The sequence below is a fragment of the Bufo gargarizans genome, chromosome 7 (genome assembly GCF_014858855.1).
Source record: "Bufo gargarizans isolate SCDJY-AF-19 chromosome 7, ASM1485885v1, whole genome shotgun sequence".
Taxonomy (NCBI): Eukaryota; Metazoa; Chordata; class Amphibia; order Anura; family Bufonidae; genus Bufo; species Bufo gargarizans.
In genome coordinates this window covers 137,142,033-137,164,706 of record NC_058086.1, presented here as the reverse complement: position 1 = coordinate 137,164,706, position 22,674 = coordinate 137,142,033, and the positions used below count along the sequence as shown (strand labels likewise).

The 22,674-nt window shown below is 43.2% G+C and overlaps 1 protein-coding gene across 1 annotated transcript in view; it reads left to right on the top strand.

Moving 5' to 3' along the window:
• The first annotated feature begins 2,577 nt into the window (after window positions 1–2,577).
• The window catches only part of COL11A1 (collagen type XI alpha 1 chain), a 191,275-nt gene continuing 171,178 nt past the window's right edge, over window positions 2,578–22,674 (top strand). Inside the window, exon 1 of the mRNA XM_044300667.1 lies at window positions 2,578–2,824. Coding sequence (XP_044156602.1) covers window positions 2,710–2,824 — 115 coding nt within the window. The 5' untranslated portion in view covers window positions 2,578–2,709. The remainder of the gene's footprint in view (window positions 2,825–22,674) is intronic.

Genomic DNA, 22,674 nt, shown 5'->3' with positions numbered 1-22,674 from the left:
CCTAGAATATGACATATTTTCAGTTGTTTCACACTTTTTTTTGTTATGTATATAATTCCACATGTGTTAATTCATAGTTTTGATGCCTTCAGTGTGAATCTACAATTTTCATAGTCATGAAAATAAAGAAAACTCTTTGAATGAGAAGGTGTGTCCAAACTTTTGGTCTGTACTGTATATATATATATATATATATATATATATATATACATATATATATATATGTATATATACACAGTGTATATCCTAAATAAAATGACTTGCTCTATTTTATTGGGGTACATAGTGTAAACATGACCTTTAGGCTTCATTGACACATCCACAATTCCGCTCCGCATTTTGCGGAATGGAATTGCGGACCCATTCATTTCTATGGGGCCGCACGGTCCGCAATTCCGATCCCGAAAAAAATTGAATATTTCCTATTCTTGTCCGCAATAGCAGACAAGAATAGGCATATTCTATTAGTGTCGTCGATGTGCGGTCCGCAAAAGGCGAAACGCACATCGCCGATGTCCGTGTTTTGCGGATCCGCAAAACACACACAGACGTGTGAATTGACCCTAAAGCGGTTTTCAGGCTGCTGATAATGATGGCCTATCCTCCCTAACCTCGGGATAGATCATTATTATTTGATCAGTGACGATCCAACACCCCGTACCCCCACTGATGAGCTGTTCCTTGCAGGCTTCGGCGCTGGAGCTAGCACTTAGAATGGAACAGGAAGTACAGCAAAGTAACCCAGCACGGCCACTGCACTATGCTGTACTTCTTGTTCCATTCAAAGTGCTAGTTCCAGCACCAAAGTCTGAAAGGAACAGCTGATGTGTGGGGTGTCAGACCCTCACCAATTAATATTAGATCGGCGGATGTCTACCTTCTAGGACTCTCGCCAATCAGCTGGAAGTTGCAACACTCCTGTGAGCACCATGGCCTCCTTGCAGATTACCAAGCAGAGCACCGTACCTTGGATGGCGGCTGTGCTTGGTATTGTAGCACTGCCTCTTTCACTTGAATGGGGCTGAGCTGTGTCTGGGCCACATGACTGTACCAGGAAGAGACCTAAGCACTCACAGTGTACTGCAGTCTTTTCCTACAGATGATCAGCAGGGGTGCTGGGAGTCGGACCCCTGACGACTCATATTGATGACCTATCCTGAGGATAGGTCATCAACATTTAAATCCCGGAGAACCCCGTAAACACAATTATTTTTCTAATAGAGGAAACATCAGGATGTGTTCATACTAGTGTCATGGCTTCTGACAGATCCCATTTAACAACTGCAATAGAACTAAATGACACCAGACGCTCTTAACAGTAATTTTAAGAGAACCCAAATCTCTCATTTTTTTCCCCTCATCTCTTGCTGATCTTTGGTACCACCTTGGAACCACTTTAATTTGTTTATTAGGGAGAATACATCATTATCTGTTACTTAATATAACTCTATGAATAAAGCTAGTATTTGATAAATAGATGGAACAGAACAGAAGTAAATTTACACCCAGCACCCTGTAGGTTGGCATGATACAATGCCTCCTGTGCCAATGCCATCTACTGATGCAGTCTGCTGTTATCCTTGCGCTTGTTCTGCAAATCTCACCAGTAGTTCAACAGGAGGGATAATGATTCCGCTGCTCTTTTATCAGAATTCCAATAGCCAGTGCTTGTTAGGCTATTGCTGAATATGCAATTCCTGAAAGTGGCTCACAGGTAGAACTAAGTTAAGGTTAAGCAGGATAGATTTTACATTCTGTAACATTCCCAATATCATCAAAAATCATACTTTCCCCTTCAGGCTGGATTCCCCCAAGCCAGCGCCAGCAGAGAATCCAAATGTCAGGAAAATGTGTACAGTATCTCATATACATTCCTCTGTTCGCTCAAAACTGCATGAACACTGCCTGTGTGTATTCAGCCTTACATTGCATGTCTATGATAGTATTTACAATGAAATAAGTTTGTATTATTTTGTCTTCAGAGCTTCATGCACAGTAATGAAATATGTGGCAAGTAAAAAGTAGAAGTATAAGTTGACAGGATGCAGGTAACATAAAATATTGCAACTGTTCAAGTGCGATATAATAGCCTGTGCTCTGAAAAAGTTGTATCCTCTACAGAACAAAGCATAATTCCAGGGGTTAACTCATCAGTGCAGACACAGGTTAGATGCAGGACTGAGCACAGGAAGACCAGAAGCCTGGAAGAAGCTGTCACCCTCTCCTACCCTCCCTCCTATCCTCAGCCCACTGAACAAATATAGCTGGAGCCCTCTATTTTGGGAGGGTGGGAGATGGGCTGGACCAACCTGGAGAGTCCTGTCTTTGGGGAGGGTCTTTGATTTTTGGAAGCTGAATACTATTTGCTAGAAGAGGAAGGCTGGAGAATGCTTGGAGACCCAGCAGAGGGGTCTTAGCCCAACCCTCTGACGGTGGGACTTTAGGAGGAGAGAGAGAGGTTTGCATTTTGATTAAAGCCCTCATACCTTCTTCAGTCTGCAGGCAGGGGACTGGGGAGGAACACATCTCAGCTGGGCAAAGGAGAAGAAAAGCCACCCCAAGCCCCCCTCCCCCTGTCAGACTTTTGGTTTTCTTCCTCCTGATGGCTGTGTAGTGATCACCTCCGGGACTTTTGGAAGGAGTTGGTGCTGTAGATTGAATCCTGAGATTCTTTATCATCTGGGGGGGCTCCCAGTATTTGGATTGGAGATGGAGAGGTGGAACACAAGGTGGAAAACGAAAAGGAGGTTGTGGGATTCATCCCTTAGCTCCCTAATTCTCATCACTTTGACTTTCCTTTTCCAAGCTGCAGAGGTCAGAGGAGGTAAGAAAAAAAAAAAAAACCTAGGGGACAGATGGGTTCCCCTACACATCCCCATCAAAACTCAAGAAATATATAACAGACCTGGACAGAAAGTTTTAAGCCTTATGAGGATAACTGTCTACTACAAAAGTTCATCACACCATGCCTGAGTGCATTCACTTTGATGCTGTGCTGAGTGTTTCGTGTACATGTAGTCTTCATTCATTTGAAGTGAAGATGGGGGCATCTCCAGCACTTCTGTGCAGAGAGCAGGGAGGAGGTAGTAATGTAGGGACACAGGTGACAGGTCTGAGGAGTTTTCATTGTACACCTAGCTGTGAAACTCTATGAGGATGCTGGACGGTCCCTCTGTCTGAGTGTAGCTTATCTTGTCCTGGGAGGTGGGAGAGAAAGGTGATGGTGGTCCGTTAGGTGTCTATGGACAGGGCTAGAAGGGTGGATTTTTTTTTTTCCTTCTTTGCAATGATCCCTCTGTGCTAGGAATTCCTCCCCCCAGGGGATGTCATATTCAGACACGTCTATGAGAGGGGTGGAACCAGACACACTGATCCCACCACCTTCACAGTTGAAGTCCCAGACTAGGAGATTACTCCAGGATGCAGAGAATACTTTTATAGAATAATCACTCCTTGAGGGGAGACATTGATTTGATATAATTTAGTCTGTTTATCCTCCTCATAGAATTCCTTGGTTTCTGAATAGCTCTTTTAGTGATTTCACTACAAACTTATTTAGCATCATGCAATGGTTGAAGTGCTTTTAGTATAGTTCAGTGAGTGGCCCTTAGTGAAGTGATTCTCAGTCTCAGAGGCAGGAGTCTGACAATCATATTCAAACTGTGAGCGTCCAGATATTGTGGAACTACAAGTGCTGTAATGCCTTGCTGGTACTTGTAGTTGCACAATTCAGAACTCTAATATCTAGTATCACGTGAAGTATATACAACACAATGTGTATGATGAATTCATCATCCAGACCAGGGATGGCCAACCTGAGGCTCTCCAGCTGTTGCAAAACTACAACTCCCAGCATGCCCAGGCTACCTACAGCTTACAGCAGGGCATGGTGGGAGTTGTAGTTTTACAACAGCTGGAGAGCCTCAGGTTGGCCATGCCTGATCCAGACCATAGAGAAGTACATTCTGAAAGTAGAGACTGAAATGCATCTCATCTGTTGGGAGTAGACCAAAGCTGGCCAGACATGCATTCAGCAATCAGAGCTATTACAATTTTGCCATTATTTTATCAATATTTTACCTTCTTTTTCTTTTTTGGAAAAATCACTTATGTGAATAGATGTTTTTTTTAAACTACCATCAAGTTTAAAAAATAATTTCCATAACTGTCTTCTAGATTTGTTGTAGGAATCCATAGTTATCTGCCATTTAATATGTGGAATCCTACATACATCTATGTTGTGTCATATTCAGAGACTCTTCCATAAATTTGCAAAATGTATAGGCAGCCTAACAACTTTCCTGGTCCAACAGGGGTGAAAGTCAAGATGTAGATCAGGCAATTCTTCTATATTGTGCCATTTACCTTGACCCAAGCTATCATAGTTAACACTCAAGGTATAACGCAACCTATAGGCAGTAGGACATGTCAAGTGTATTGGTGACATTATTTCTAACAAGTGGTTTATACAACAAGGGACCTACAGAAGATGGTATAATAGGGTGACTGTGTTCAAGGCTTCTATATGGTACTTGTGGCAATGTTTGCCTTGCATGAAAGGTAATGGAAACAGTACAGCAGTGTGCGGGCTGCCTCCATTCTGCCCTCTTCTGGTCTCTCACATTCATCAAGCTCCAGCAGAGGTGAACTGAGGATTCTTTATACTGTAGAAAGGAAATAAAGTCCTCTCATATGATTCTGAGCAGGATAGATTAGCAATGGGACAAGGTTCCTGCACAGTTTCTTCTTAGTGTGGATATCCCCCATCCTATAGCCCATATACAGGGAATTTACTTATATACTCAATACTTCAAACAACTCTCTAGTGATATTTCTCCTCTTCAGGCCAACTAAGAAGAGGTTTTTTTTTTTTTTTTTTATCCATTCACCGGTATTTCTTATATACTAATTATCAAAGAAGAAATACAGTTGTAGCAATTCGGAGTTTGTCATCTGTCCCAACTTATCTGGCTATACGGATTGCTGGCACATTCCACTCTGCTACATCTGAAGCTGTATTTATTTGCAGTTGGTAGGGCTTTGGTTTATTGTTACCTTGTATTCTATTCGCAACATTTACGTAAATTGCAGGAGGCTTAGGCCACATGCACACGACCGTATGTGTTTTGCGGATCGGCAAAAAAAAAACGGATGACATCCGTATTCCATCCGTTTTTTTTTGTTTTTTTGGGCGGATCCATTGCCTAAAACGGGCAAGAATAGGACATGTTCTATTTTTTTTTTTTTTGCGGAACGGATGGAACAAACATACTGATGCGGACAGCACGCGATGTGCTGTCCACATTTTTTGCGGAGCCATTGAAATGAATGGGTCGGCATCCTATCCGCAAAAAAAACCAAAAAAAAACGGAACGGACACGGAAACAAACAACATTTGTGTGCATGTAGCCTAATCCATAGAATTTTGATATGGTAGCCATCGTGCATTATATCATATATACCAGGGATGGGCAAACTGCGGCTCTCCAGCTGTTGTAAAACTACAAATCCCATCATGCCCTGCTGTAGGCTAATAGCTGTATACTGGGAGTTGTAGTTTTACAACAGCTGGAGAGCCGCAGTTTGCCTATCCCTGATATGTACCATTAGAAAACTATTACCAAGGGACAGATACATCTGATATGTACAATAAGATATATATTTACAGGCAAGTTCCAAGTATGGGTCATGAAGCTGGAGGTAGAAGCCAAGACGTCTCTAGCTGTCAAGCTTTCTCCAGTTCCTAGACACAGACAGAGTAATGAATGATTTATTTTGCAGGTTGCTTTGAGGAATGTTCAGTGGTTTGCAGAGCAGATAATTGTATGCTATAAATTAGTAGGACAGAGAAGATTGGAAAGAGCCTGGAACATAGATTTTCTAATCCCTGTCATTAGAATAGTTTCCTACAGCAATTGCCACTTGCACCTAGAACTTTTTAAAAAAAGGAGGCTGAAAAAAGTCAAATTCCATTTCTTCTCTAAATCAGGGTCACTACTTCTAACCTGCATATTATGGTATTTTTCACACTTGGAATCAAATCTGGAGTCTGGCTCCCAAGTAGTTTAACTCTCTAATCTCCATCCAGGCCCAACCCATATACTACAGGCCCCAGAAAACTTTAAGAAATGTGGTTCTCATCTACAGTCCTGTGTTTGGGAACATTTGTTACTAGACGTCTTGTTCTGCCCCCCCCCCCCCCCCCCCGATGTGTAAATACAATTGGTACGTATTGACTAAAGGTAATTAAAAGCAAACGGAAACTTTGTCCAACTCGACCACAGCGTAGAGAAGACCTGTACGTTTCCATACCGCTGACTGTGTAATTCTACCCTGTAAAGGTTAGAAAGGGTTACTTATGGTAAGGCCCCTTAGGATCCCAGACATGTGGAGACAAGAAGTTAATAACGTTTAAAATGAGACCCAGCTAGAAAGAAGAACGTAAAGAAAAAAAAAAGGCTCTTGGGATTAGGATAAAACAGATGTAGCAGAACGCAATTTGTCATTTTACTCTTTCAGTCTGTTGAAAAGTATAAAAAGGAAATTCTGTTGCTATGATTATGCATTATCCTCAATTAGCTTCTTATTAGCGAGCGTGACACATGTATGTATCATCCCTCTTTCTAGCTGCTCTTTGTGTAGTGCAGACATATTTCATAGAACACACACACTGTGCCACTTGTATTCCAATTCTCTCAAGTCTAAGGACGGGCTTTACTCTGTTGGATATGTGGTCACAATAGGAATGCCATTGCTTAGCGATCTAAAAAGGTTCCACGTTTTTGCTTCTGAATCAGTACACGTATTCCCGATGATGAAAGGGCAAGGTTTATGTAAACTCCGTCTCAAAGTATATGTCCCCTTTTGGAGTATTATTCCAAGCTGACACTAGGCCCTTTAAGAGAGAGCAGATTCAATAGCGTTTTGTACTCTTGCCAGTGTTTTACTTTCAGCAGTAAAAAATAACATAGAAATGTTAAAAATGTGCAAAAAAAAAAAGCTCACAATTGACACTTTGTTTGGTGGCATGAATCGAGCAAGGCTGAAGCAAAATGATTAAATAAACTTGAGTGGGATGGGGAAAGGTTGGTCATTGGAAAGCAGGAGTTGAGTTGAGTCCCAGGGATCGGCAGGTGAAATGGTTTGAGGAGCAGACACTCACGGTTTGCTTAAGAAAACAGCAGGAACAGGGCCTGGCTTTCTCCTCAGCTTGTCTCCCCTTTCATGGCTGAGGGGCGTGTTTAGGGCTTCTTGCACCTCTGACTTGTAGCTGACACTGAAATATGAGTGCTATGTGGATTTTCAGAATGTCCCTTTGAGCTGAATTCTCTGTGAGTTCCATTGATGCACTGGTAGAGATAAAGCATTCCTCGCTTGTCCTACAAGGGTCCCTATTTCTATGCTGTTTGTGGAAACTGGAGACTTAAGTAGCATGTGTGAGTTAAGGGCCTTGCACAGTGATGAGAAATATTTGACTCTCTTGTAGCCCTCGCCAGACATTTCTCTCCAGTTGTAACTGATTACTTTGCAGTGTGTCTAACATGTGGCCAGCTGGCCCGCAGGCTGAGACCCCCAGGATGAAGTCAGCTCCCTCTCGCCCTGATTATTTTCACACTACACATGTCCTATTGCCAAAGATAGAGGCAATAGACGGAACACATGTTGGGCGTGAATCAAGAAAGGTTCATTCTTTGAGGGCCTTTTATTTGGGGTTTTATTAGTTTGGTTGGAATCTCCTTCCAGTGAGTAGTAATCAGTTCCATAGTCTTGGCAGGCAGTATCTCTGATAGGGAGAATGCTGTCCATCGTCCCCTGCTCTAAAATACTATTATAGCTTGTAGAATTAGGGATGTCCTAGCCTATCAGGGATGGACCATATTTACTGTCTGTTAGTTGCCAAATTCTATAAAAGTCTGATAGCCTCAATAATACAGCTACTAGGGCTAAATCATATGCTAGACAGCTACATTGAGCTGCTACTACTCTACAATATTGGATGGTTTTAGTTTTATGATGGTGTGTTTTAACAGAATAATCAAAGTGATCACTTAATGACATTGTGTTTGAGATACAATCTATATATTAGATATACAGAAGACAGAAAGATAGATACAGTGGCATGCCTAGGGTGTTTGGCATCCAGGGTGGGTCCTTTCTCTGGCACCCCCCCCCCCCAATACTTGACCACATACCTCTTACATCCAGGGACGTCTCTTGTCATGTAGAACTACTCTTTACTCTTCTCCTCCGTTAGACCGCCATGACAGATTCTTTCAGCCGCATCTTGTCTCTACAGAGTTTGCAATACAGACATGTTACCGTAGATTTCTCCGTTTTTCCATCAACTTCCCCATCCTGTGGTCCCCACAGTGTCATCCTGCTGCCACCCCCAATACTGTGCCCCTTGTGCCCCCCAATGCACCAGGTACTATACTGCTAAAAAAATAGGGACCCTGTAGACATAATTGGAGTCATTTATCAAACTGGTGTAAAGTAGAACTGAATTTCCAAAAGAGCTGTCAAATATATAAGGTGGATTCTGATTGGCTGCTATGGGCAACTAAGCCAGTTCTACTTTACACCAGTTTGATAAATGGCCCCAAATGTCCCTATAGTGTCCACGCCAGTTATAATGTCCCGTAGAGTGCCCCCTCAGTAATAATAACACCCTATATTGTGCTCCAGGCAATAATCCCTATATAGTCTCCCCAGAAATAAAAGAATTGCCCCTACAGTGCCTCCCCAATAGCAATGCCCCCCATTCTTCCCCATATAGCAATTTCCTCCACAATGCTCCCCATAGTAATCCCCCATAGTAATTTTCCCTCCACACAGTAATTTCCCTCACACTGCCCCCACACAGTAATTTCCTCCGCACTGCCCCCACACAGTAGTTTCCCCCACACTGCCCCCACACAGTAGTTTCCCCCACACTGCCCACCACACAGCAGTTTCCCCCACACAGTAGTTTCCCCCACACTGCCCCCACACAGTAGTTTCCCCCACACTGCCTCCCACACAGTAGTGTCCCCCACACACTGACCCCCACACAGTAGTTTCCCCCACACACTGACCCCCACACAGTAGTTTCCCCCACACTGCCTCCCACACAGTAGTGTTCCCCACACTGCCTCCCACACAGTAGTGTTCCCCACACTGCCTCCCACACAGTAGTGTCCCCCACACTGCCTCCCACACAGTAGTTTCCCCCACACTGACCCCCACACAGTAGTTTCCCCCACACTGCCCCCACACAGTAGTTTCCCCCACACTGCCTCCCACACAGTAGTGTTCCCCACACTGCCTCCCACACAGTAGTGTTCCCCACACTGCCTCCCACACAGTAGTGTCCCCCACACTGCCTCCCACACAGTAGTTTCCCCCACACTGACCCCCACACAGTAGTTTCCCCCACACTGCCCCCACACAGTAGTTTCCCCCACACTGCCTCCCACACAGTAGTGTCCCCCACACACTAACCCCCACACAGTAGTTTCCCCCACACTGCCTCCCACACAGTAGTGTCCCCCACACAGTAGTTTCCCCCACACAGTAGTGTCCCCCACACTGCCTTCCACACAGTAGTTTACCCACACACTGACCCCCACAATAGTGTCCCCCACACTGCCCCCATATAGTAATTTGTCCCCACATAATAATCCCTCCCATAATAATTTGCCCCCACCACATGTTCTCCTGTGTCCACCCCCCGTATCCCCCAAAGTTTGCACATAAAATGAAATAAAAATAAAAAACACTAAAAGCTAAATACTCACCTATGTCCAGGTGCTTGCTCGCAGAGGAAGGCGCTCACACTTCACTGTGCTGCTGCGTCCCGGCACAGGCGTGCGCAATTATGTAATCACGCACGCCTGCTCTGGGATTTCACTACCATATAGGCCTCAGGCTAACTAGGCCTGAGGCCTATGGCGGTGATCGGCGGCGGGGAAGGGAACTATGCGCTCCTGTGCCCCGCCGCTGTGCCCCGCCGCAGTATGTGGGCACCTGTATTGATGGAAGCACTGATTGCTTCTGGCACTCCCCTGAGAGCCGGCACCTGGGGCAGACCACACCCCTCAGGCATGCCACTGAATAGATAGATAGATAGATAGATAAAAAAAAGGTGACCTGGAAAACAGCAAAAAAATAGCAGATATGATGTATGCCATTTCTTGTACTGAATTTTGCAATATCATGTAATACATAAAATGTGTAAAATTAGTCAGCATTGTATAATCAGTTCTGTGCCGCCTGCTCACACATTCAGTTATTTGCTGGCTGCATTCTAAAATTGTAAGCCCTGTGACCCATGAAACAGAAGAGATAAAGTAAACACATGTGGTCTAAGTATGTCCCATGCGAAAGAGCAAACAGACGCCTGCTAACACAAGGGAGGTGTAAAAGTCTTTTTCCAGGGATTTGGGATCACACTTTAGCTAATTCAAAAAACACATGGCACTGGCAATGCTGCTATTGTTCTAGGTTCATTCCTGTCCGGGGAGAACCTATGCTGAAAAGGCATTCATTAAAGAGCACATGGAAGTTCCCCATCGCTCCCCTAATAAAGAAGTAAAATAAGTAATACATTTTATTTCCTCTGCCTACTGCAGGGGACTAGTGGAAATACATTTCCGGCAGAATTTGCAGAGCGGAAGTGCTGAACCAGAATCATCAAGATTTGCTACCAGTAACCCTGTAAGGCAAGTTTGATACAAGCGGTGAAGTCTCCTGGCAGGCTGTCTCCACAGAGGAACAGCCTGCTGGAGTTCATCGTATCCGGCATAGCCAGATTGGGCCAGAGCTCCACCAGGCCCCTCTGACTATAATGGCACCCAGTGGGAATTCGGTATTAGTGCCTTGATTCGGACAGATTTAATCTGGTCAAATACTGCTACAAGCAGTTTTTTTGTCTGTCTGAATCCCAGCACTAATGCATAGGGGCTTGCTGGCGGCAGATCGTAATTAGACACCACAATATGCTGCCTGCAAATTATATGTTTTTCAAAACATTTGGATGTCCTGATGACTGAGCATTTGCTCGTTCATCGGGCAATCGGTGGCAGTACTACACTTCCAAATGATCGGTAGTGAGCGCTCATGCAAACTCTCAGTAGCGCTGCTGCAGTATCCAACTGGGGATAGCGATACCTTTGAATTTAGGAGGGGGCCTGCAGCCGCCAGCCAGGTGCCTGATGCTCCTAGCATTAATCAATGCTGAGAGCATCAGATTGCTATGTACCTAGCCTGCGGCTCGGTCGGCCCTCTGGGCATCAGCCTACCAGGAAACTTCCCTGTAGGGTCTATGACCAGTCCACCCCTGGCCTGAAGGGTGTGACATAGAAGTCATTCATCTGAATAAAAAGCTTTTAAGTGTCTGGGAAATATGAAATCCATAATCTCTGTAAAAGGCTTGTTTCAGTGGTCACAACTCATTACATCTGATGTAGATACCCTAGATGTCATCTTATAGTTACTGTATTGTGTATTCATTAGTATAGCAGTATAGTAAATGACGGTGCATTCATGAGTATTGACTTTGATGTGTGTGTGGCATACTAATGTTATGAAAAGAAACATTGACCAGATGTGCAGTATGGTCCACCTCCATGCAAGTAGTCCTTGTGGAAGAACATTCTCCTGAAGCAGCTGCTTTACAGATAAGAAACACATTTTTTCTTTCATTAGACTTGTATATTTAACCAACTACAAATTATATTGCAGAAATAGAAACTTCCAAAGAGTCTACTAGTAAGAGACCTATTGGACACATACCAACCTGCACCAGATGTAATATAATAAATTGAGGAGAAAAATCTCAGATTTTCAGCCAAAGCCAAGTTTATCAAAGTCCGAAATCCTATGCCAGCAAATTTAGATGATGAACATTGATGTAAATATGTAATGTGAAAGAGCCTGGGTTGAAGTAGTAGTAATCACCATTGTAGAAATGTATCAAGCCCTGCACTCCAGAATTCTGGCTCCACAAATTTGATAAATGGGACCTTGCATTTCTGGGGGCTTAAGCAGTGTTTACATCACCATTTAGCTTTCCATTCCTCAAATCTGTCAGAAGAACAGAATAACAAAAAACAAACAAACAAAAAAAAAAAAAACTGATTTGTTATTTTGAGCATTAATTATGATCAGTTTGTGTCACTTCCTTCAGAGATCAATTATTTCTGATGAGAGAAAACATACTTTTTTCAGGACTTTTTTTCCTGTCAAAAATAACTGATCCACGAAGGAAATTGCACAAACTCATCATAACTGATTATAGCTGGTCATAACTGATGCTCAAAATAACGTCCATTTTTTATTTTTATTTTCCTCAAAAGAATGGAAAGCTAAACAGTGATATGATCCCGGCCTTATATTTTTGAATTTTTCCACCACTTACCCTGGTTTTGAAAAATGGATGGGATAGTGGGTGAGGTTAACCTGTTCAGAAGATTGAAGCCAGATTTATCAACTGCAACTTTTTATAAAGTCGCAAAAATTGGCACAATTTTACTCCTATAAAGGGCTGGTGTAGAAAGTGGAGTAACATCTTAAACGGGTTGTCCATCTTAAAGGGGTTGTCCACGTTATATTTATTGATAACCTATCCTCAGGATAGGTCACCAATATCAGATTGGCAGATTCCCACACCCGGCACCTCTGCAGATCTGGTGTTTGAAGAGAAGGCTGGTGTCGTGCCAGGGCTGCCTCCTCTTCATTGTTTACTTGCTCGCCGTTGCATCTGCAGTGGTGAGCAGGTGTAATTGCACCCAAGCCGTCCTATTCATTTTAATGGTAAGGATCGCTCCTATAGAAGTGTAAAGGAATGAGCCGTCCCATTGAAATGAATGGGACAGCTTGGGTGCATTTACACCTGCTCACCACTGCAGATGTGACGGCGAGCAGGTAAACAATGAAGAAGAGGCAGCACTAGCGCAAGCCTTCTCTTCAAACAGTTAAACGGCGAGGGTGCCGGGTGTCGGACCCCCGCCGATCTGATAATGATGACTAGGGTTGAGCAAACCCAAACTGTAAAGTTTGGGTTCGTACCGAACTTTACGGTGTTCGGCACCCGAACCTGAACATTTCAGTAAAAGTTCGGGTTCGGTGTTCGGGTAATGTTAATATACCATCGGATCTGAGTTTTCTCCAATCTGACGGTATATTTTAACTTGAAGCGTCCCCATCACCATGGGAACACCTCTATGTTAGAATATACCATCGGATTTGAGTAAGATCATGAAAACTCAGATCCGATAGTGTATTCTAACACAGAGGCGTTCCCACAGTGATGGCGACGCTTCAAGTTAGAATATACTGAGAACTGTAGACATAATGGCCCCCTGCTGCCTGGCAGCACCTGATCTCTTAGAGGGGGCTGTGATCCGCACAATTAACCCCTCAGGTGCCGCACCTGAGGGGTTAATTGAGCGGATCACAGCCCCTTGTAAGAGATCAGGTGCTGCCAGGCAGCAGGGATCCAGACCCCCCTCCCTCCTCAGTATGAAATCATTGGTGGCCAGTGCGGCCCCCCTCCCCAGTATTAAAATCATTGGTGGCCAGTGCGGCCCCCCCTCCCTATTAAAATCATTGGTGGCTAGTGCGGTGCCCCCACCCCCCACCCCCTATTGAAATCATTGGTGGCTAGTGCGGCCCCGCACCCCCTATTAAAATCATTGGTGGCTAGTGCGGCCCCCCCACCCCCACCCACCCCCTTTTAAAATCATTGGTGTCCAGTGCGGCCTCCCCTCTCATTGCTTATAGCACAGGCCTGTCACTTACCAGTAGGAGGAGCGCCGGCTGGCCACAGACAGCGCACGTAAGTATAATGCTGCTAAAAGTGCTAAGTAACCATGGCAGCCAGGACTGCAGTAGCGTCCTGGATGCCATGGTAACCCATCGGAGCCCCAGTGATTAAACTGGGACTTCGATCGGAACTGCCGCTCCGCTGCCACCAATGATGGGGGGAGGGTTGTTAACCTGTGGCCACTGCCACCCATGATTTTAATTAGGGGGGGGAGAGGGGAGGCAGCACTGGACACCAATGATTTTAATACTGGAGAGGGAGGGGGGGCCGCACTGGCCACCAATAATTTTAATACTGGGGAGGGAGGGGGGTCTGGCCCCTGCTGCCTGGCAGCACCCGATCTCTTACAGGGGGCTGAGATCTGCACAATTAACCCCTCAGGTGCAGCACCTGAGGGGTTAATTGTGCGGATCACAGCCCCCTGTAAGAGATCGGGTACTGCCAGGCAGCAGGGGGCAGTTATGTACAAGGTTCTTAGTATATTCTAACTTGAAGCGTCATCATCACCATAGGAACGCCTCTGTGTTAGAATATACTGTCGGATCTGAGGGTGAAAACTCAGATCTGAAAAAGCTAATACTATTATTTGCCGTTATAACCATGTTATAACGGAAAATAATAAAGTGAAGTTCGGGTCCCCATTGACTTCAATGGGGTTCGGGTCCAAGTTCGCCTCAAGTTCGGATCCCGAACCCGAACTATTTTTATAAAGTTTGGCCGAACTCCCCGAACCCAAATATCTAGGTGTTCGCTCAACTCTATTGATGACCCATCCTGAGGATAGGTCATCAATAAATATAACTTGGACAACCCCTTTAAAGCAGAATTTTGCACCAATTCAACGAAGGGGTCGCACAGCCTTACTTTGGCTATATTTCCTGAGTCTTGATAAGGATAATAAATATAGCCAAAGTAAGGCAGCGCGACCCCTTCGTTGAATTGACTGTTTTGAATGTGAATGAGCCCGCTAAACAAGGTGGTCTGCGACGCCAAAAGAAGAAAAAGAAAACACAGTGGTGAACTTTTATATTTATTTTATTATTTTTGATTTTGTTTTTGTTTTTTGTTTTTTATTTTATTTTTATGTTATTGAAGACACTGGACAATATTTGATAAATCTGGTGCAAATTATGGTAAGGTAGACTCCTGTAAAACTGATGATAAATACCCCCTCCCATATGTACAGAGAAAGCGAGAGAAGACACTCAAAAGGTTTTTAATGTGCAAGAAGAGAAAAACGAGATCAAGAGGTACTTTAGTTTATCGAACTCACAAGACTCTGCAGGACACTTTCTCATATAAAGCTTTTAAAACACTTAAAAAAAACTGAAGAGTGAAATTCAGTGGAGTGGCAGTCCATATTGTATAGTTTCATTATAGATTTCTTTAGAAATCCTAATGAATAACTTTTTGCTTACACTATTTGCTAGACAGCAGACAATATTTTATCGGCTGTGGCTCAACAACAAAATTTCTATCCAGTAAGGAGTACATACCCGCAGAGATAATGCCTGTATCACATGCTGCCCAGCAGAAGGGCTGGTGGACGTAGTACTCACTCTGTACTAGAACTTCTACTGAGCCAGAGATTGGAATATGGTCCGCAACTCTGGAGTCAGAACTTCTTTGAAAGTCGCTGGGAGAAGTAGTGGTTCTTATTAAGGGAAGCAGCTGTGAATGGAGTCTTATTGGCAATGATTCATAAGAAAAAAGTATAGAATTACTTCTCTCCCAGAAGAAAGAAAATTGTCTGGCTAGTGCCACCTATTGGAGTTAGCTTACAAGCTAGCTGCTTCCAGGAGGTGGCAAAAGAAAAATAGTGTCTTTTCTTCTGGAAGACAGCTAATTTGGAAAGCATATAAGAGTACAGGGAATACAAACAGCAGCAGTAATATATTTTTGTATTCTATTCAACTAAATGGCAGAATTAGCTGCACTACCCACACATGGCCAACCCACAGCGCATGGTGCCATGGTGCCATGGTGTTCCGCCCTGTACACTCTCATAGAAAACCCCTTTTGATCAATGTATGCTGCTGTATGGCTATACAGTAGCATACCCCAAAGGTATCCATCTGAGGTATTCCATGAGAAATCCCCTGGATATACCGTATACCATCGACCTACACTGCAGAGTTCTTGGTGAATAGACCCTCATAAGTTTGTGAATGGAGATAGCAGAAGAGGTGTGGGTGGCTCAGTGGTTAGCACTGGCACCTTGTAGCGCTGGGGTCCTAGATTTGAATCCGACCAAGGACAACATCTGCATGGAGTTTGCATGTTTTCCCCGTGTTTGCATGGGTTTACCCCGGGTACTCCGGTTTCCTCCCACATTCCAAAGACATACTGATGGGGACAGTTGGATGCTAATGTCGGTAAAGCGCTGCGGACTATAGCAGCGCTATATAAGTGCATAAAATAAGAGCTGTGGCTCACAGTGAACATATGTGGAACCTGTGCAACTGCTGAGGTGTCTTGTAGGTTAGGAGGCCCAGTGCCCCTCTAACAGCACCTACTTACTGTCTATTTGATTGCATGTAAGGATCTGAGTTAATTAAATTCGTAGGTCACAATTACGGGTGGATTTATAGGCCTCTTTCACATCTCCATGAATCATGGACCTGTCCTTTCTGTGTTCTCCATGGACAGCACATGTATCCATTGATTTAAGGTGGTTATTCACACATCCCTGTATTCCCACAGACCCACAGCCGACCGTGGAGACAGGTACTACATCGGTCTGTGATGTGGACCAAACATGCCCATTGAAGTCTGTGCAAAACAATGACGACACATGAATGGCATCCTTTTTCTGTCATTAGTTTTCACTGACCATTAGTAGAAGATGGTCTGAAAAATCCCCTTTTCAGTCTATCAGTGCAGAGAGAATACGGATGACACACATAGAGCAAAAAAGCTGACAAAAAAATGGACCCTTCCCAGACATCTCCATGGATGAAACCGTCTTGACACAATTCTGTCTCCAGATTAGGTGCTGGCTTAGCTCTAATTCTAGTTATGTCTCAAGGCCTGTTTAAAAGTTTGAGCATTGATTTGTAGTATTGCTACCTTCCATCTGATAGCATTAGAGGCCCAGCTTTCTTTTCCTATTTTTAGAATGAGAGCTAATTTGCTCATCTTGTCATAGATGTCATCACAGACACAGACATGTGAATGAAGCTCCTTAGAGATATGTAAAGGGGTTTCCTAAAGTGAGCTATCGGAAATCAAAGGGCCCATTTACTGTTCCCACACAAGGCACCTCCGCTGTCTGTGTTTGCCCCCTGCTATTGCTAATCGCAGCATGTTCTATATTCTCCATTTTTTACACAGCTCCGGTTCCATAGAAGTGAATGGGGCTTCAGTGAAAAACGGATTGCATTCGGATGCGTGAGAAAAGCATGAAAAACTGCACCCACTTGAAAAAAAAAAATAGCAATAGCAGACAAAACTGACTGAAATTGCGTTCAAAACCATCAGTTTTTTCCTAAACAGACCCTGAGAGAATCTGTAACGCTCGTGTGAAAGAGTCCTATGAGAATCTGTAACGCTTGTGCCTTACAATTGTACCTAACCTATGGACAGAACTAGACCTCCATAGTTTTTGAGATACACTGACAATAGGGATGAGCGAACTTCTGTTTTTAAGTTTGGCGTAGAAGGTTCAGGTTATCTAAGAATTTGTGGCAGCAGAATTCATAGCGGAATTCTTAGATAACTCAAACCTTCTAGGCAGAACTTGAAAACAGAAGTTCGCTCAACACTAACTGACAACAATCAAAGGTTTTGGAAATGATAAAGGACTTAGACATCAGTACAGTAGGTTTGTGTTAGTTGTGGATTTGCTGTGATTTCACTAATGAGAGAAGAAATGTATGAAAACCCAATTTGATGCAAATTAACTCCTGAATAAACTACCATAATAACCAGACTGTCACAAAGTCAGAACATGGAATAGTTATATCTACAATTCATGACATCTTACAACAGCACATAGGCCGTGCGTCTTCTCGCTAGACAGTAGCTGGCAGTGTGCTCTGGTTTGAAAAACACTGACAACAAGACCATTGTGAAATAGTGACTGCCACATTATGTAAAGATGTTTTCTGGATGTCTTTACGAGGCATATAAATCATAGATAAAGACCCAGCAATAAGACATACACATGGGAGAAACCTGATGCTTTCAATTAATGTACTTTTCCATTTGTCAAGTACAATTTATTAAGACATGTGGCATGTTTGGCGTGTTAGAGCAGTGGATTGTGTCTCCGAAGTATCTCTCTTATTTCCCCTGCAGGCATATAACACTCTAGAGCTGTGATGGCTAACCTCCGGGACTCCAGCTGTGGTAAAACTACAACTCCCAAGATGTACACTTGCTTGGCTGTTCTCAGAACTCCATAGAAATAAATGGAGCATGCTGGGAGTCGTAGTGTCACCACAGCTGGAGTGCCGGAGGTTAGCCATCACTGCTCTAGAGGATCTGGCCAGACTAGGCTTCATATTAACAGATATTTGTAGACTATACCGGTATATATGGACCAGTTAAGACTATTTCTAGAAAATAAGAAATGTTTATTCTTGTTGAACATATGTGATGCTCATTCTTCATCAAAAAATCAATTTTAGCACATGTTACTGCTGCAGCAGCTTTATGCATAAAGCAATCTTTCGTTTCTTCACTCACCACTGTTTTCCTTGAGTTTTCCCCTTAGTTACGGCTGTTTTGAATCCTACATTTCAAGGATCTTGTCAAGATAGCTCCTCTGCCAGTTCTCTGAGGCCAAAACTGCATTCCCTCAGGTCACATACAAACTTGCTGTAGCCAGCAGCTTTCTGCCAGCCAATCAGATTGGATTACTGAGAGACACGCCTCCTCACTCTGAAGCCTAATGCAGGCATGCAGTGTGGAGGGGCGGCCCCTCTGTCTTCCTAGCCGGAGACAGATGAGCCATAGCGACGGTCTTTTAGGGGAGCAGTGGAAAGGGACAGGAGACATTAATGAAAGCTGTTATTATAAGGTAATTACAGATCTTTTGACAATCATTGACAGACTAACTCAGGTATACATGCCTAGCTCTAATAAACTAGCAATGACATCCTTTAAGGTGTTTCATGAGAATATGTACAGTTATACAATAGAAGGAAATACAAACTTTGTAACAGTTACTTAAAGGGATTATCCAAAGTCTAAACCAAGGCTCCCAATTCCCAAACCCCTCATAAAGATTAAACTTACCCCGCTCCTCAGCACCCGCAATGCTCCTGATTCCTGCACGGCCCCGGGAGATGCAGCAAGTTGTTCATAGTGTTGAGTGAATTTCATGAAATTTGATTCACATTAATCAGGCGGTTTATTTCAGGCTCAAATACATTTTATCTAAATCTAAGGTGTTCCAGTTGCCCTAAAGAGTACATTCTGAGGTCTCCTAGGACTGTATGCAACTAATTTCAAGCTCTTTATCGCCAAGCCAGCCTGAGTAATTTTAAAGTAAACGCATGGGTAACCTACATCTTGCACAGGCTGCACTTGTTTTTTTATTTTTTATGGTCTAAAATTGTTTAAATTTTTGGCAGAAAATGCTTCTACACAAATGTATCTATACACACGCACACACACACACTGCCTGGGGTCAAATTGTCCTCCTCCTTCATTTTTCCTATGTTCTAATCTGAACAGTGGCTGACACCATTTTGAAAAATTTGCAATTTCAAATCGAATTGGCAAAAACTTGGATTTGCCACAAGTTTTTGGACAATTTGGGTTAAATTTGACTTGTTTAGAGCCAGGCCATGTGCTAGTTATGGGATGTGGGTAGAGAGGGAGGTGCAGTCAGGCGGGAACCTTTGCAGTAGTCCACTCTCTAGAAGAACTACTTTCTTGGCAATCAAAGGGGAGATGAATTGGCCCAGTGATCAAGGTATGGTCATACAAACACCAGGCCCTTCTTTACTCGGTGGCCCAGCACCATAGGGGGAAGGGGTGTCATTTTGATGTTTCCTATAAAGCCCTTCTCTTCTATGTACACCATTTGTCCATGTACTATAATGTATTATTACTACTACAGATATATGGGGTCATTTATCAAACTAGTGAAAAGTAGAGCTGGCTTAGTTACCCATAGCAACCAATCAGATCCCACCTCTTATTTTTGATATCTCTTTTAGAAAATGAAAGGTGGAATCTGATTGGTTGCTATGGGCAACTAAGCCAGTTCTACTTTACACCAGTTTGATAAATGACCCCAATAAAGTTTAGAAAAAAATATTTATATTGTTGCACAGAAGAGAGGGCAATTAAATTCACTTATAAATAAATAGGTAAACATGCAAAGCATGGCTGCGCCAAGTCCTCCAAAATGGAAGTCCGAATAGGGAAACCCCCTCCATGGCATCCGTGTGCCCTAATAGGCATATGAATAGGAATTTGTTGCAATGAAACAACACCTTTAAGCCTTTTTTAAACCAGTTTCTTATGACAGGGATAGACAGAGTTAGTAGTGCTCTGTTTTTTTGTAAAAATTCTCAAATCTTCTACAACTATTATTAGTGTTGTCTAAATTTTTTTTAATGGAAAATCATAAATAAATTCAGTTTTAACAAAGGAAGCATTTGGTTGTAGCCAGAAACTGAACCCCTTTTTCTGGTAGTATAAGAAAAGTTAATGAGGAATTCAGTTGCCAGAAGCATGCATGGTTTATAGCTTTAGTTAAATATTTCGGGATGGTTTTAGAACTTCATGGAAAAACAAAACAATATTCTTCTGTACATGCAGTCCTCTTTACTATGCCACACTTGATATGGTCCAAACTTTACCGTACAAAGGCTTGGCAGGGGATAAAGAGATACATTCTGTTTCTTGAACTCCCATGGCTTGCCCAGCATATCAAATTCTTCCCAGCAGGAACCTGCAGTGTTCTTCCTTACAGCAACGAGGAAAGCTTTGTAACAATGGAGACGGAGAGAGACAAAAGATGTTGTAAAGAAGAACATTTGTTATTCTGGCCAATAACTAAGAGTAGCACAAGAATACGGTTTTAGTGATGCCTTTTACAATGGTATTAGCAGGTTACAATTGCTGGGTAAACTGGGCTAAGCTCCATGGTCCCAGTATTGTCACACTGCATCTTCTCAAGGCATGATTTAGAATATACTAGTCAGTGGAAAACCCATCACAGAGGGTCCTATTGGGGAGGAGGGTCTTGGCAGCACTTCTTTCTGTTTCAAATGAACTTTTAACCATTAAATTTGCTTGGGTAGAAAGTCCATTATAGCGTCCCAGATGATATCATAATAAGTAATTGGTCTGTAATGGGTTATCCAGCAGATTTGTCATCTCCAGAAGTAGACGAGCGCTCTTCAGCAGGCACAAAAGAACACATTGCAGTCCACACAAGATTTTGGTGCAACTGACCTATTTTTCGTAAATTAAACAGGGTTCCCATTACTGTGAAAGGTGGTATCAAAAATACCTAGCTTTGTTCAGGCACTAACCTAAACCATTGACTCTTCCCTGTCATAGTACAGTCCTAACACCTGACATCAGATACAAACAAAACCTTACAGTCCATACATACTGATGTAGCTCCATGCCCCCTTCAGCTGGCAGTGCCTGTTCTTGCCCGGACAGGGAACCATGTGAGAAGTCCTCCTAACCTATTTATAAAAGCTACCCAGATAGCTGCTAGCTAAGTCTCATTAGACAACCCAACACATTGAATAGAGTAATTAGTTGGAGTTGGTGAAGTTAGGAGCCCAGCCTTCTCTTTCCCAACTTTATGACAGTTTAGTGGCATAACCATGCCACTCCAGGAGTCACACTTCCACAGCCCCTATAGCAAAATGGGGAAAGGGATCCAGTCTCCAATACCACCTTCAATATGGAGTTCAGAACATGAAGAGTTTATGATTATTTTGATCTTCACTAAACATGTCATGTGTCTTTCCTTAATGCTCTATGATAATGCACCAAGCAAGGGATGTTAATAGAGATAATTTATGCGGTGATGCAAGCATGAAAAGTTTAGGATTATTTTGATGTTCCACTCTATACCATGCCGTATCTTACCTCATATACAGAGTTAATGTACACAGTTATAAGACTGTCTCAGATTAACATACTTAACATAATTAAGATAATGATGTCATAGTACAGGGATAATGCATATTGCTATGTCACAGCATAGCTATAAAAATGATAGTGATGTCACAGCATCGGGGGCGTGCTCTGGAAAAGCACATAGTGTGCTCTCCGCATCCATTTCGTCCCCATAGAGAATGAATGGGTCCGCACCAGTTCCACAATTTGCGGAACGGATGCGGACCCATTATACGGACGTATGAATGGAGCCTTAGTGTATACACTTAATTACACTGTAGCACGAAAAATGCATAATATTGTTACAGATATCTAATTATCAGAGCAGGGGTGCAGCACATTTCTATATCCTCTGTCCATCATCCATAGACTTCACTTATTGTACCACTCTAGTGGGCCCATCTAGTTATTGGGCCCCACAACAGCTGCCCTGTCTGCTACCCTGGTAGTCACACAATCCATGACATTCAAGTGATCGTTATTCCAACAGAACAAAAAAGCTGAATGGGAGCTAAAACCTTTCACTTTGCTACTCAAGCCCCATATTGAAATACCCTGAACAAGTAGCTTGTAATCGCCCTCTCCTGGCACCCCAGAACACAAGTCAACCAATATGATGGCCATTAAGCCCTTAAAGGGATTTTTAAAGGTTCCTGCAGTGAATATCGGCATATCTGGCTAGTTTTGGTGCTATATGGGAGCGGGATGTATTACAATATATTAGTTATTTTTGCTCCTCAACAATCTAAGGCTACTTTCACATCTGCGGT